Source organism: Oncorhynchus tshawytscha, linkage group LG03 (assembly GCF_018296145.1).
Source record: "Oncorhynchus tshawytscha isolate Ot180627B linkage group LG03, Otsh_v2.0, whole genome shotgun sequence".
Taxonomy (NCBI): Eukaryota; Metazoa; Chordata; class Actinopteri; order Salmoniformes; family Salmonidae; genus Oncorhynchus; species Oncorhynchus tshawytscha.
In genome coordinates this window covers 4,176,737-4,189,027 of record NC_056431.1, presented here as the reverse complement: position 1 = coordinate 4,189,027, position 12,291 = coordinate 4,176,737, and the positions used below count along the sequence as shown (strand labels likewise).

Sequence of the window (12,291 nt, the reverse complement as noted above, 5' to 3'; positions counted from 1 at the left end):
ACTTGTAGTGTCAATCAATTATGCTCATGTAAATAGTTATTGTTGATATCACTACATGCTAGCTACACAGTGATTTATTTCATTTCCTTCCAGAATTCAGTCATGACAACATTCACAGCACTAGGATGTGCATGGTGTTCATTCACAGCACTAGGATGTGCATGGTGTTCATTCACAGCACTAGGATGTGCATGGTGTTCATTCACAGCACTAGGATGTGCATGGTGTTCGTTCCATGCACAAAAACATCAACAGTAGAGCATCCCATGACATGTATAATATAACCCTGGATGCTGATTGGCTGAAAAACTCCTTGTTTACTGTTCTATTTACGTTGGTAACCTGTTGATAATAGCAATAAGAGACCTCTGGGGTTTGTGGTTTATGACCTATATACCACGGCATAAGAACAGCCATAAGCCGTGGTATATTGGCCCTATACCACACCTGCTTAATTATAATACAACTATGTTATACAGCAATAACTACAGTACCTATCACATTTACATAAATACTTCCCATATATTCCTTTCCTCTTACAGTATGTAAACGCAGCAAAAAAAGAAACATCCTCTCACTGTCAGCTGTGTTTATTTTCAGCAAACTTAACATGTGTGAATATTTGTATGAACATAACAACATTCAACAACTGAGACATAAACTGAACAAGTTCCACAGACATGTGACTAACAGAAATGGAATAATGTGTTCCTGAACAAAGGGAGGGTCAAAATCAATAGTAACAGTCAGTATCTGGTGTGGCCACCAGCTGTATTAAGTACTGCAGTGCATCTCCTCCTCATGGACTGTACCAGATTTGCCAGTTCTTGCTGTGAGATGTTACCCCACTCTTCCACCATGGCACCTGCAAGTTCCCGGACATTTCTGGGGGGAATGGCCCTAGCCCTCACCCTCCGATCCAACAGGTCCCAGACGTGCTCAATGGAAGATCCGGGCTCTTCGCTGGCCATGCCAGAACACTGACATTCCTGTCTTGCAGGAAATCACGCACAGAATGAGCAGTATGGCTGGTGGCATTGTCATGCTGGAGGGTCATGTCAGAATGAGCCTGCAGGAAGGGTACCACACGAGGGAGGAGGATGTCTTCCCTGTAATGCACAGCGTTGAGATTGCCTCCAATGACAACCTCAGTCCGATGATGCTGTGACACACCGCCCCAGACCATGACGGACCCTCCACCTCCAAATCGATCCCGCTTCAGAGTACAGGCCTCGGTGTAATGCTCATTCCTTTGACGATAGATGCGAATCCCACCATCACCCCAGGTGAGACAAAACCTCTACTCGTCAGTGAAGAGCACTTTTTGCCAGTCCTGTCTGGTCCAGCAACGGTGGGTTTGTGCCCATAGGCGACGTTGTTGCCGGTGATGTCTGGTGAGGACCTGCCTTACATCAGGCCTACAAGCCCTCAGTCCAGCCTCTCTGTCTATTGCGGACAGTCTGAGCACTGATGGAGGGATTGTGCATTCCTGGTGTAACTCGGGCAGTTGTTGTTGCCATCCTGTACCTGTCCCGCAGGTGTGATGTTCGGATGTACCGATCCTGTGCAGGTGATGTTACACGTGGTCTGCCACTGCGAGGACAATCAGCTGTCCGTCCTGTCTCCCTGTAGCGCTGTCTTAGGCGTCTCACAGTACAGACATTGCAATTTATTGCCCTGGTCACATCTGCAGTCCTCATGCCTCCTTGCAGAATGCCTAAGGCACGTTCACGCAGATGAGCAGGGACCCTGGGCATCTTTCTTTTTGGTTTTTTCAGAGTCAGTATAAAGGCCTCTTTAGTGTCCTTAGTTTTCATAACTGTGACCTTAATTGCCTATCGTCTGTAAGCTGTTAGTGTCTTAATGACCGTTCCACAGGTGCATGTTCATTAATTGTTTATGGTTCATTAAACAAGCATGGGAAACAGTGTTTAAACCCTTTGCAATGAAGATCTGTGTAGTATTTTGGATTTTTCCAAATTATCTTTGAAAGACAGGGTCCTGAAAAAGCTCATCCCCTCTCTGAGTACTCGTCCTCCCCACTTCCTGTTTCACTCCCTCTCTCTTTCTCTCTCTCCGGAGTTTGTTTAGAGCCAGCGATAGCCGGGAAGTATATTTAGACTACGTATGTCCACACTGTCTGAACACTAAGCTCAGCAGAGAGGGAGGGAGGGAGGGAGGGAGGAGGGAGGGAGGGAGGGAGAGGGAGAGAGAGAGAGAGAGAGAGAGAGAGAGAGAGAGAGAGAGAGAGAGAGAGAGAGAGAGAGAGAGAGAGAGAGAGAGAGAGAGAGAGAGAGAGAGAGAGAGAGAGAGAGAGAGAGAGAGAGAGAGAGAGAGAGAGAGAGAGGAGGGAGGGAGGGAGGGAGGGAGGGAGGGAGGGAGGGAGGGAGGGAGGGAGGGAGGGAGGGAGGGAGGGAGGGAGGGAGGGAGGGAGGGGACTGCAATGATGGAGAAGGGAAGGAAATACGGAGGGGACTCAAATAGAGAAAGATAATGAGGGAGGGGTGGGAATTCTTCCTTTCCCCCTTTCTCGCTCTCTTTCTCTCACTCTCTCTCTCCCTTTCTCTCTCTCTTCACTCTCTCATTCTGTTACTGTCTCCAGTCTAATCTCTCAAAGATAACTACGACTGATAGAGAGAACAAGAGAGGGGGGGTGGGAATTCTTCCTTTCCCTCTTTCTCGCTCTCTTTCTCTCACTCTCTCTTTTTATCTCTCTTTCTCTCTCTCTTTTTATCTCTCTTTCTCTGCCAACTGTGTGGTGTAAAAGTTACATCTGGAGAATGGAGAGAGGACAGACTGGGAGGATGAATGGGAAGGATAAAAGTAGTGGTTAATAGTGAATAATGACAGTTACTCTCTGTTTCCCCTCTTTAATGTACACTTACTGCATAGTGACTGTCAGCACTGTCAGACAGATACACATACAGGATAATACAGGAGCTTCTTATAAGAATCTCATCTGTCACATTGATACATCAACATACATTTTCAGAATTTGAATATTTCCTATATCTCGACTAAGCCATTGGCTTAGCAAAGACCCTCTTTCATAAAGACCCACGGCAACATAGCTAACTGACCCCCATAGGCTCAGAGCAAGCCCCCCGCATGACCACACACAGACACACACCATATTAACCCTTGGGGCCTGGAATCCCCCCAACTCTTCCATCCATATCAATCAGAATGACTACTACATAACAGTTAGACCACTCAGTCTGCTCCCTCTCTTCCTCTCTCTCACTCTCTTCCTCTCTCTCTCCCTCCCTCTCTCCCTCGCTCTCTCTCTCCCTCGCTCTCTCTCGCTCTCTCTCTCGCTCTCTTCCTCGCTCTCTCTCGCTCTCTCTCTCGCTCTCTTCCTCGCTCTCTCTCGCTCCCTCTCTCGCTCCCTCTCTCCCTCGCTCTCTCGCTCTCTCTCTCTCGCCCTCTCTCTCACTCTCTCGCTCTCCCCTCTCTCTCTCTCCCTCTCTCCCTCTCTCTCGCTTTCTCGCTCTCTCTCTCTCCCTCTCTTCCTCTCTTCCTCTTCCTCTCTCCCTCTCGCTCTCTTCCTCTCTTCCTCTCTCCCTCTCGCTCTCTCGCTCTCTTCCTCTCTCTCTCCCTCTCACTCTCCCTCTCGCTTTCTTCCTCTCTCTCTCCCTCTCGCTCTCTTCCTCTCTTCCTCTCTTCCTCTCTTCCTCTCTCTCTTCCGCTCTCTCTCCCTCTCCCTCTCTTCCTCTCTCTCTCCCTCTCGCTCTCTTCCTCTCTCTCTATCCCTCTCGCTCTCGCTCTCTTCCTCTCTCTCTCCCTCTCGCTCTCTCGCTCTCTTCCTCTCTTCCTTTCTCTCGCTCTCTTCCTCTCTCTCGCTCTCTCTCTCTCGCTCTCTCACTCTCTCTCTCTTCCTCTCTCTTCCTCTCTCTCGCTCTCGCTCTCTCTCTCTTCCTCTCTCTCTCAATTCAATTGACTTTATTGACATGGCAAGTTATTAATTATTACTTACATTGTCAAAATATACATATCGAAAAAATATATATATATTTATATATAAAATATATACAGTGGGGAGAACAAGTATTTGATACACTGCCGATTTTGCAGGTTTTCCTACGTACAAAGCATGTAGAGGTCTGTAATTGTTTATCATAGGTACACTTTAACTGTGAGAGACGGAATCTAAAACAAAAATCCAGAAAATCACATTGTATGATTTTTAAGTAATTAATTAGCATTTTATTGCATGACATAAGTATTTGATACATCAGAAAAGCAGAACTTAATATTTGGTACAAAAACCAGGTTTGCACACACTGCAGCAGGGATTTTGGCCCACTCCTCCATACAGACCTTCTCCAGATCCTCCAGGTTTCGGGGCTGTCGCTGGGCAATACGGACTTTCAAAAGATTTTCTATTGGGTTCAGGTCTGGAGACTGGCTAGGTCACTACAGGACCTTGAGATGCTTCTTACGGAGCCACTCCTTAGTTGCCCTGGCTGTGTGTTTCGGGTCGTTGTCATGCTGGAAGACCCAGCCATGTCCATCTTCATGACCAGCCCAGCAATCTTCAATGCTCTTACTGAGGGAAGGAGGTTGTTGGCCAAGATCTCGCGATACATGGCCCCATCCATCCTCCCCTCAATACGGTGCAGTCGTCCTGTCCCCTTTGCAGAAAAGCATCCCCAAAGAATGATGTTTCCACCTCCATGCTTCACGGTTGGGATGGTGTTCTTGGGGTTGTACTCATCCTTCTTCTTCCTCCAAACACAGCGAGTGGAGTTTAGACCAAAAAGCTCTATTCTCATCAGACCACATGATCTACTCCCATTCCTCCTCTGGATCATCCAGATGGTCATTGGCAAACTTCAGACGGGCCTGGACATGCGCTGGCTTGAGCAGGGGGACCTTGCGTGTGCTGCAGGATTTTAATCCATGACGGCGTAGTGTGTTACTAATGGTTTTCTTTGACTGTGGTCCCAGCTCTCTTCAGGTCATTGACCAGGTCCTGCCATGTAGTTCTGGGCTGATCCCTCACCTTCCTCATGATCATTGATGCCCCACGAGGTGAGATCTTGCATGGAGCCCCAGACCGAGGGTGATTGACCGTCATCTTGAACTTCTTCCATTTTCTAATAATTGCGCCAACAGTTGTTGCCTTCTCACCAAGCTGCTTGCCTATTGTCCTGTAGCCCATCCCAGCCTTGTGCAGGTCTACAATGTTATCCCTGATGTCCTTACACAGCTCTGGTCTTGGCCATTGTGGAGAGGTTGGAGTCTGTTTGATTGAGTGTGTGGACAGGTGTCTTTTATACAGGTAATGAGTTCAAACAGGTGCAGTTAATACAGGTAATGAGTGGAGAACAGGGGGGATCCTTAAAGAAAAACTAACAGGTCTGTGAGAGCCGGAATTCTTACTGGTTGGTAGGTGATCAAATACTTATGTCATGCAATAAAATGCTAATTAATTACTTAAAAATCATACAATGTGATTTTCTGGATTTTTGTTTTAGATTCCGTCTCTCACAGTTGAAGTGTACCTATGATAAAAATTACAGCTCTCTACATGCTTTGTAAGTAGGAAAACCTGCAAATCGGCAGTGTATCAAATACTTGTTCTCCCCACTGTATAAATTCATATATAAATAAATGGTGGGACCAACAGCGATAATAATAGTAGTAGTGGACATGGGATTACCATTAACAACAACTACAACAGCAATATTAATGAGAACAACAATACATTACAGTAATGGTAGGTGACCAGTGTCAACATGACTGAGAAGACACATGACATGGTAGTAGACCAGTGTCAACATGACTGAGAAGACACATGACCTGGTAGTAGACCAGTGTCAACATGACTGAGAAGACACATGACCTGGTAGTAGACCAGTGTCAACATGACTGAGAAGACACATGACCTGGTAGTAGACCAGTGTCAACATGACTGAGAAGACACATGACATGGTAGTAGACCAGTGTCAACATGACTGAGAAGACACATGACATGGTATGAAAGACAAAACAAAACGAGATAGGAAATATTATGGACATTACTTTGCACTTTTCACTGGCTGTCCCTCAGGTTGTGGTAGGAGGACACATATTTGGCTGCCAAAACTGCACATTTTGGCTTTTCACCCAATAAATATTAGATTTTGTCCTTCATCTTTTATAGTTTCAAATTCTTTGTATTGAATTATAATTTTGGGAAAGAAATATTCTCTTAGGTCTGAGTATTTGTCAAAGTGTAATAGGAAATGCAGCTCTGTCTCTACCTCTTCCCTGGAGCAGAGTAGGCACAGCCTGTCTTCTCTGGGCAGCCAGGTTTGTCTCTCCCTCTCTTCATCTCCCTCTCTTCCTCTGTCTCTCTTTCTTCCTCTCCCTCTTCCTCTCCCTCTTCCTCTCTATCTCTCTCTTCCTCTCCCTCTCTATCTCTCTTCCTCTCCCTCTTCCTCTCTATCTCTCACCCTGTCTCCCTCTTCCTCTCCCTCTTCCTCTCTATCTCTCTCTTCCTCTCCCTCTCTATCTCTCTTCCTCTCCCTCTTCCTCTCTATCTCTCACCCTGTCTCCCTCTTCCTCTCCCTCTCTAGCTCTCTTCCTCTCCCTCTCTCTCTCTCTCTCTCTCTCTCTTCCTCTCTCTCTCTCCCTCTCTTCCTCTCCCTCTTCCTCTCTATCTCTCTCCCTCTCTTCCTCTCCCTCTCTATCTCTCTTCCTCTCTCTCTCTCTTCCTCTCCCTCTTCCTCTCTATCTCTCTCCCTCTCTTCTTCTCCCACTCTATCTCTCTTCCTCTCTTCCTCTCTCTCTCTCTTCCTCTCTCTCTATTTCTCTCTCTTCCTCTCTCTCGCTCCCTCTCTCTCTCCCTCTCTTCCCCTCCCTCTTCATCTCTCTCTCTCCCTCTCTCTCCCTCTCTTCCCCTCCCTCTTCCTCTCTCTCTTCTTCTCCCTCTTCCTCTCTCTCTCTCCCTCTCTTCATCTATCTCTCTCTCCCTATCTCTATCCCTCTCTTCCTCTCCCTCTCTATCTCTCTTCCTCTCCCTCTTCCTCTCTATCTCTCACCCTCTCTCCCTCTCTTCCCTCTCCCTCTCTATCTCTCTTCCTCTCCCTCTCTCTCTCTCTCTCTCTCTCTCTTCCTCTCCCTCTCTCTCTCTCCCTCTCTTCCTCTCCCTCTTCCTCTCTATCTCTCTCCCTCTCTCTCCCCCTCTCTTCCCCTCCCTCTTCATCTCTCTCTCTCCCTCTCTTCCCCTCCCTCTTCCTCTCTCTCTCTTCTTCTCCCTCTTCCTCTCTCTCTCCCTCTCTTCATCTATCTCTCTCTCCCTCTCTTCCTCTCTATCTCTATCCCTCTTCCTCTCTCTCTCTCCTCTCTTCCTCTCTCTCCCTCTTTCTCTCTATCTCTCTTCCTCTTCCTCTCGCTCTCTCTCTCCCTCTCTTCCTCTCTCTCTCTCTCTCTCTCTCTCTCTCTCCTCCCTCTCTCTCTCTCTCTCCTCTCTCTCTCTCTCTCTCTCTCTCCTCTCTCTCCTCTCTCTCTCTCTCTCTCTCTCTCTCTCTCTCTCTCTCTCTCTCTCTCTCTCTCCTCTCTCTCTCTCTCTCTCTCTCTCTCTCTCTCTCCCTCTCTTCCTTTCTCTTCCTCTCGATCTCTCCCTCTCTCTCTCCCTCTCTCTTTCTCTCTCTCTCTCTCTCTCTCTCTCTCTCTCTCTCTCTCTCTCTCTCTCCCTCTCTTCCTCTCCTCTCTCGATCTCTCTCTCCCTCTTTTCATTCCTCTCCCTCTCTTCCTCTCAATCTCTCTCTCCCTTTCTCTTCCTCTCGATCTCTCTCTCCCTCTCTTCCTTTCTCTTCCTCTCGATCTCTCCCCTCTCTCTCTCCCTCTCTCTTCTCTCTCTCTCTCTCTCTCTCTCTCTCTCTCTCTCTCTCTCTCTCTCTCCCTCTCTTCCTTTCTCTCCCTCTCGATCTCTCTCTCCCTCTTTTCCTTTCTCTCCCTCTCTTCTTCTCGATCTCTCTCTCCCTCTCTTCCTCTCAATCTCTCTCTCCCTCTTTTCCTTTCTCTCCCTCTCTTCCTCTCTCCATCTCTCTCTCCCTCTTTTCCTTTCTCTCCCTCTCTTCCTCTTTCGCTCCCTCTCTCCCTCTCTTCCTCTTTATCTCTCCCTCTCTCCCTTTCTTCCTCTCTGTCTCTCCATCCATCTTTCCATCTGTCTGTCTCTATTACACTCTTTCACTCCCCTCCTCTGTCCCTCCATCCTGTTTTTCTTTCAGATTCTCTGAATTCTCGTCTTTTCTTCTGTCCATCTTCAGATCTTCGATCTCTCTTTGTCCCCATCTCTCATCTTTCTCAGTCGCACCCCTCCTCTGTCCCCCCACTTTCTTTGTCTTTCCCTTTCTACCTGTCCGCCCCTGTCTCTCTCTCTCTCTCTCTCTCTCTCCTCCTCTATCTCCCTTTCTTTATTTCTTTCTTTCTCTCCTCCTCTATCTCACTCTCTTTCTTTCTTTCTCTCTCTCTCTCCTCCTCTATCTCCCTCTCTTTCTTTCTCTCTCTATCTCTCTCTCTCCCTCTCTTTCTTTCGCACTCTCTCCCTCTCTCTCTCTCTCTCATCCTCTATCGCCCTCTCTTTCTTTCGCACTCTCTCTGTCTCTCTCAGTATTCAGGTTGATAGTGGGGTTATGTGGTCTGGCCGGAGTTTCCTGAACACATGGAAAGGAGCTCTGCGCTCAGCTTTATCTTCTCCAAGCCAGATACACACACACACACACACACACACACACACACACACACACACACACACAGTATGGAATCATTCTATCGACATGGAATGTGTGTAACACCTCTGTGTGTGTTCCAGTTGGGGTGGAAAAGCAGTGTGAGCTGACGTGTAGGCCGGTTGGATATCGCTTCTACGTGAGTCAGGCAGACAGAGTGAGAGATGGAACACCCTGCGTTAACACCAGCACCAATGACGTGTGTGTGGCCGGGCGCTGCCTGGTAAGTGTGTAGGTAGGGGGACAACCTGTAAATGTGTGAGGGGTCAACCTGTAAGTGTGTATGTAGGGGGTCAACCTGTAAGTGTGTATGTAGGGGGTCAACCTGTAAGTGTGTGAGGGGGTCAACCTGTAAGTGTGTAGGTAGGGGGTCACCCTGTAAGTGTGTATGTAGGGGGTCAACCTGTAAGTGTGTAGAAAGGGGGTCAACCTGTAAGTGTGTAGGTAGGGGTCACCCTGTAAGTGTGTATGTAGGGGGTCAACCTGTAAGTGTGTATGTAGGGGGTCAACCTGTAAGTGTGTAGGTAAGGGGTCACCCTGTATGTGTGTAGGTAGGGGGTCACCCTGTAAGTGTGTAGGTAGGGGGTCACCCTGTAAGTGTGTAGGTAGGGGGTCAACCTGTAAGTGTGTATGTAGGGGGTCACCCTGTAAGTGTGTATGTAGGGGGTCAACCTGTAAGTGTGTGAGGGGGTCAACCTGTAAGTGTGTGAGGGGGTCAACCTGTAAGTGTGTATGTAGGGGGTCAACCTGTAAGTGTGTAGGTAGGGGGTCACCCTGTAAGTGTGTATGTAGGGGGTCAACCTGTAAGTGTGTAGGTAGGGGTCACCCTGTAAGTGTGTGAGGGGGTCAACCTGTAAGTGTGTATGTAGGGGGTCAACCTGTAAGTGTGTAGGTAGGGGGTCAACCTGTAAGTGTGTAGGTAGGGGGTCAACCTGTAAGTGTGTGAGGGGGTCAACCTGTAAGTGTGTGAGGGGGTCAACCTGTAAGTGTGTAGGTAGGGGGTCAACCTGTAAGTGTGTATGTAGGGGGTCAACCTGTAAGTGTGTAGGTAGGGGGTCACCCTGTAAGTGTGTATGTAGGGGGTCAACCTGTAAGTGTGTAGGTAGGGGGTCACCCTGTAAGTGTGTAAGTAGGGGGTCAACCTGTAAGTGTGTAGGTAGGGGGTCAACCTGTAAGTGTGTATGTAGGGGGTCAACCTGTAAGTGTGTAGGTAGGAGTCACCCTGTAAGTGTGTAGGTAGGGGTCACCCTGTAAGTGTGTGAGGGGGTCAACCTGTAAGTGTGTGAGGGGGTCAACCTGTAAGTGTGTATGTAGGGGGTCAACCTGTAAGTGTGTATGTAGGGGGTCAACCTGTAAGTGTGTAGGTAGGGGTCACCCTGTAAGTGTGTGAGGGGGTCAACCTGTAAGTGTGTAGGTAGGGGTCACCCTGTAAGTGTGTGAAGGGGAACCTGGTGGTTAACCTGTAAGTGTGTGTAGGGGTTCAACCTGTAAGTGTGTAGGTAGGGGGTCAACCTGTAAGTGTGTAGGTAGGGGTCACCCTGTAAGTGTGTGAGGGGGTCAACCTGTAAGTGTGTGAGGGGGTCAACCTGTAAGTGTGTATGTAGGGGGTCAACCTGTAAGTGTGTAGGTAGGGGGTCAACCTGTAAGTGTGTAGGTAGGGGGTCAACCTGTAAGTGTGTGAGGGGGTCAACCTGTAAGTGTGTATGTAGGGGGTCAACCTGTAAGTGTGTGAGGGGATCAACCTGTAAGTGTATAGGTAGGGGGTCAACCTGTAAGTGTGTATGTAGGGGTCAACCTGTAAGTGTGTAGGTAGGGGGTCACCCTGTAAGTGTGTATGTAGGGGGTCAACCTGTAAGTGTGTAGGTAGGGGGTCACCCTGTAAGTGTGTAGGTAGGGGGTCAACCTGTAAGTGTGTAGGTAGGGGGTCAACCTGTAAGTGTGTATGTAGGGGGTCAACCTGTAAGTGTGTAGGTAGGGGGTCACCCTTTAAGTGTGTAGGTAGGGGGTCAACCTGTAAGTGTGTAGGTAGGGGGTCAACCTGTAAGTGTGTAGGTAGGGGGTCACCCTGTAAGTGTGTATGTAGGGGGTCAACCTGTAAGTGTGTATGTAGGGGATCAACCTGTAAGTGTGTATGTAGGGGGTCAACCTGTAAGTGTGTAGGTAGGGGTCAACCTGTAAGTGTGTAGGTAGGGGGTCAACCTGTAAGTGTGTAGATAGGGGGGTCAACCTGTAAGTGTGTAGATAGGGTGTATGGATGAGTGTATGAGGGCATCACTATATGTGGTGTTGCAGGATCAGGGTTAGAGCTAATTTGAAGCCTCTGCTGTAGGGGCTACATCAGGGTTTTCCAACTCCAGTCTTTCATTACCCTCAACAGTACCCGCAACAGTACCCCCAACAGTACCCTCAAAAGTACCCCCAACAGTACCCTCAAAAGTACCCCCCACAGTACTCCCAACAGTACTCCCAACAGTACTCCCAACAGTATTCCCAACTGTATTCCCACCAGTACTCCCAGCAGTACTCTCAACAGTACTCCCAACAGTACTCCCAGCAGTACTCCCAGCAATACCCTCAACAGTACCCCCAACAGTACTCCCAACGGTACTCCCAGCAGTACTCACAACAGTATTCCCAAACGTACCTCAACAGTACCCGCAACAGTACCCCCAACAGTACCCTCAAAAGTACCCCCAACAGTACTCCCAACACTACTCCCAACAGTACTCCCAACAGTATTCCCAACTGTATTCCCACCAGTACTCCCAGCAGTACTCTCAACAGTACTCCCAACAGTACTCCCAGCAGTACTCCCAGCAATACCCTCAACAGTACCCCCAACAGTACTCCCAACGGTAGTCCCAGCAGTACTCACAACAGTATTCCCAAACGTACCTCAACAGTACTACCAACAGTACCCTCAACAGTACCCCCAACAGTACTACCAACAGTACCCCCAACAGTACCCCAAACAGTACTCCCAGCAGTACTCCCAGCAGTACTCCCAACAGCACCCCCAGCAGTACCCTCAACAGTACCCCCAATAGTACTCCCAGCAGTACCCCCAACAGTACCCCCAACAGTACTCACAACAGTACTCCCAACAGTACCCCCAACAGTACTCCCAGCAGTACTCCCAACAATACCCCCAGCAGTACTCCCAGCAGTACCCTCAACAGTACCCCCAACAGTACCCCCAACAGTACTCCCAACAGTATTCCCAACAGTATTCCCAACAGTACCTCAACAGTACTCACAACAGTACTCCCAGCAGTACCCTCAACAGTACTCCCAACAGTACTCCCAACAGTTCTCCCAACAGTACTCCCAGCAGTACTCCCAGCAGTACTCCCAACAGTACCCGCAACAGTACTCCCAACAGTACCTCAACAATGTGTGCTGTGTTGGGACTAGAGGATTTGGTGTTTTCCAACTCCTCTACTGTTCAACAGTACACATGAAAGCCCAACCTATTGGTTTCTGTTGACTGTCCTAGCTGATTTGGACTCTCTCACTCCACTCTGGGCTCTGGCCCTTCTTTTAACCCCCGTCCCTATCTATCTATCTCTCT

The 12,291-nt window shown here is 48.6% G+C and overlaps 1 protein-coding gene across 2 annotated transcripts in view; it reads left to right on the top strand.

Annotated features, from left to right (window-relative positions):
• Window positions 1-12,291, top strand: part of LOC112240947 (thrombospondin type-1 domain-containing protein 4) — an 81,654-nt gene that overhangs the window by 48,657 nt on the left and 20,706 nt on the right. For both annotated transcript variants that reach the window (XM_042307875.1, XM_042307881.1), the window contains exon 6: window positions 8,804-8,943. In XM_042307875.1, coding sequence (XP_042163809.1) covers window positions 8,804-8,943 — 140 coding nt within the window. The remainder of the gene's footprint in view (window positions 1-8,803; window positions 8,944-12,291) is intronic.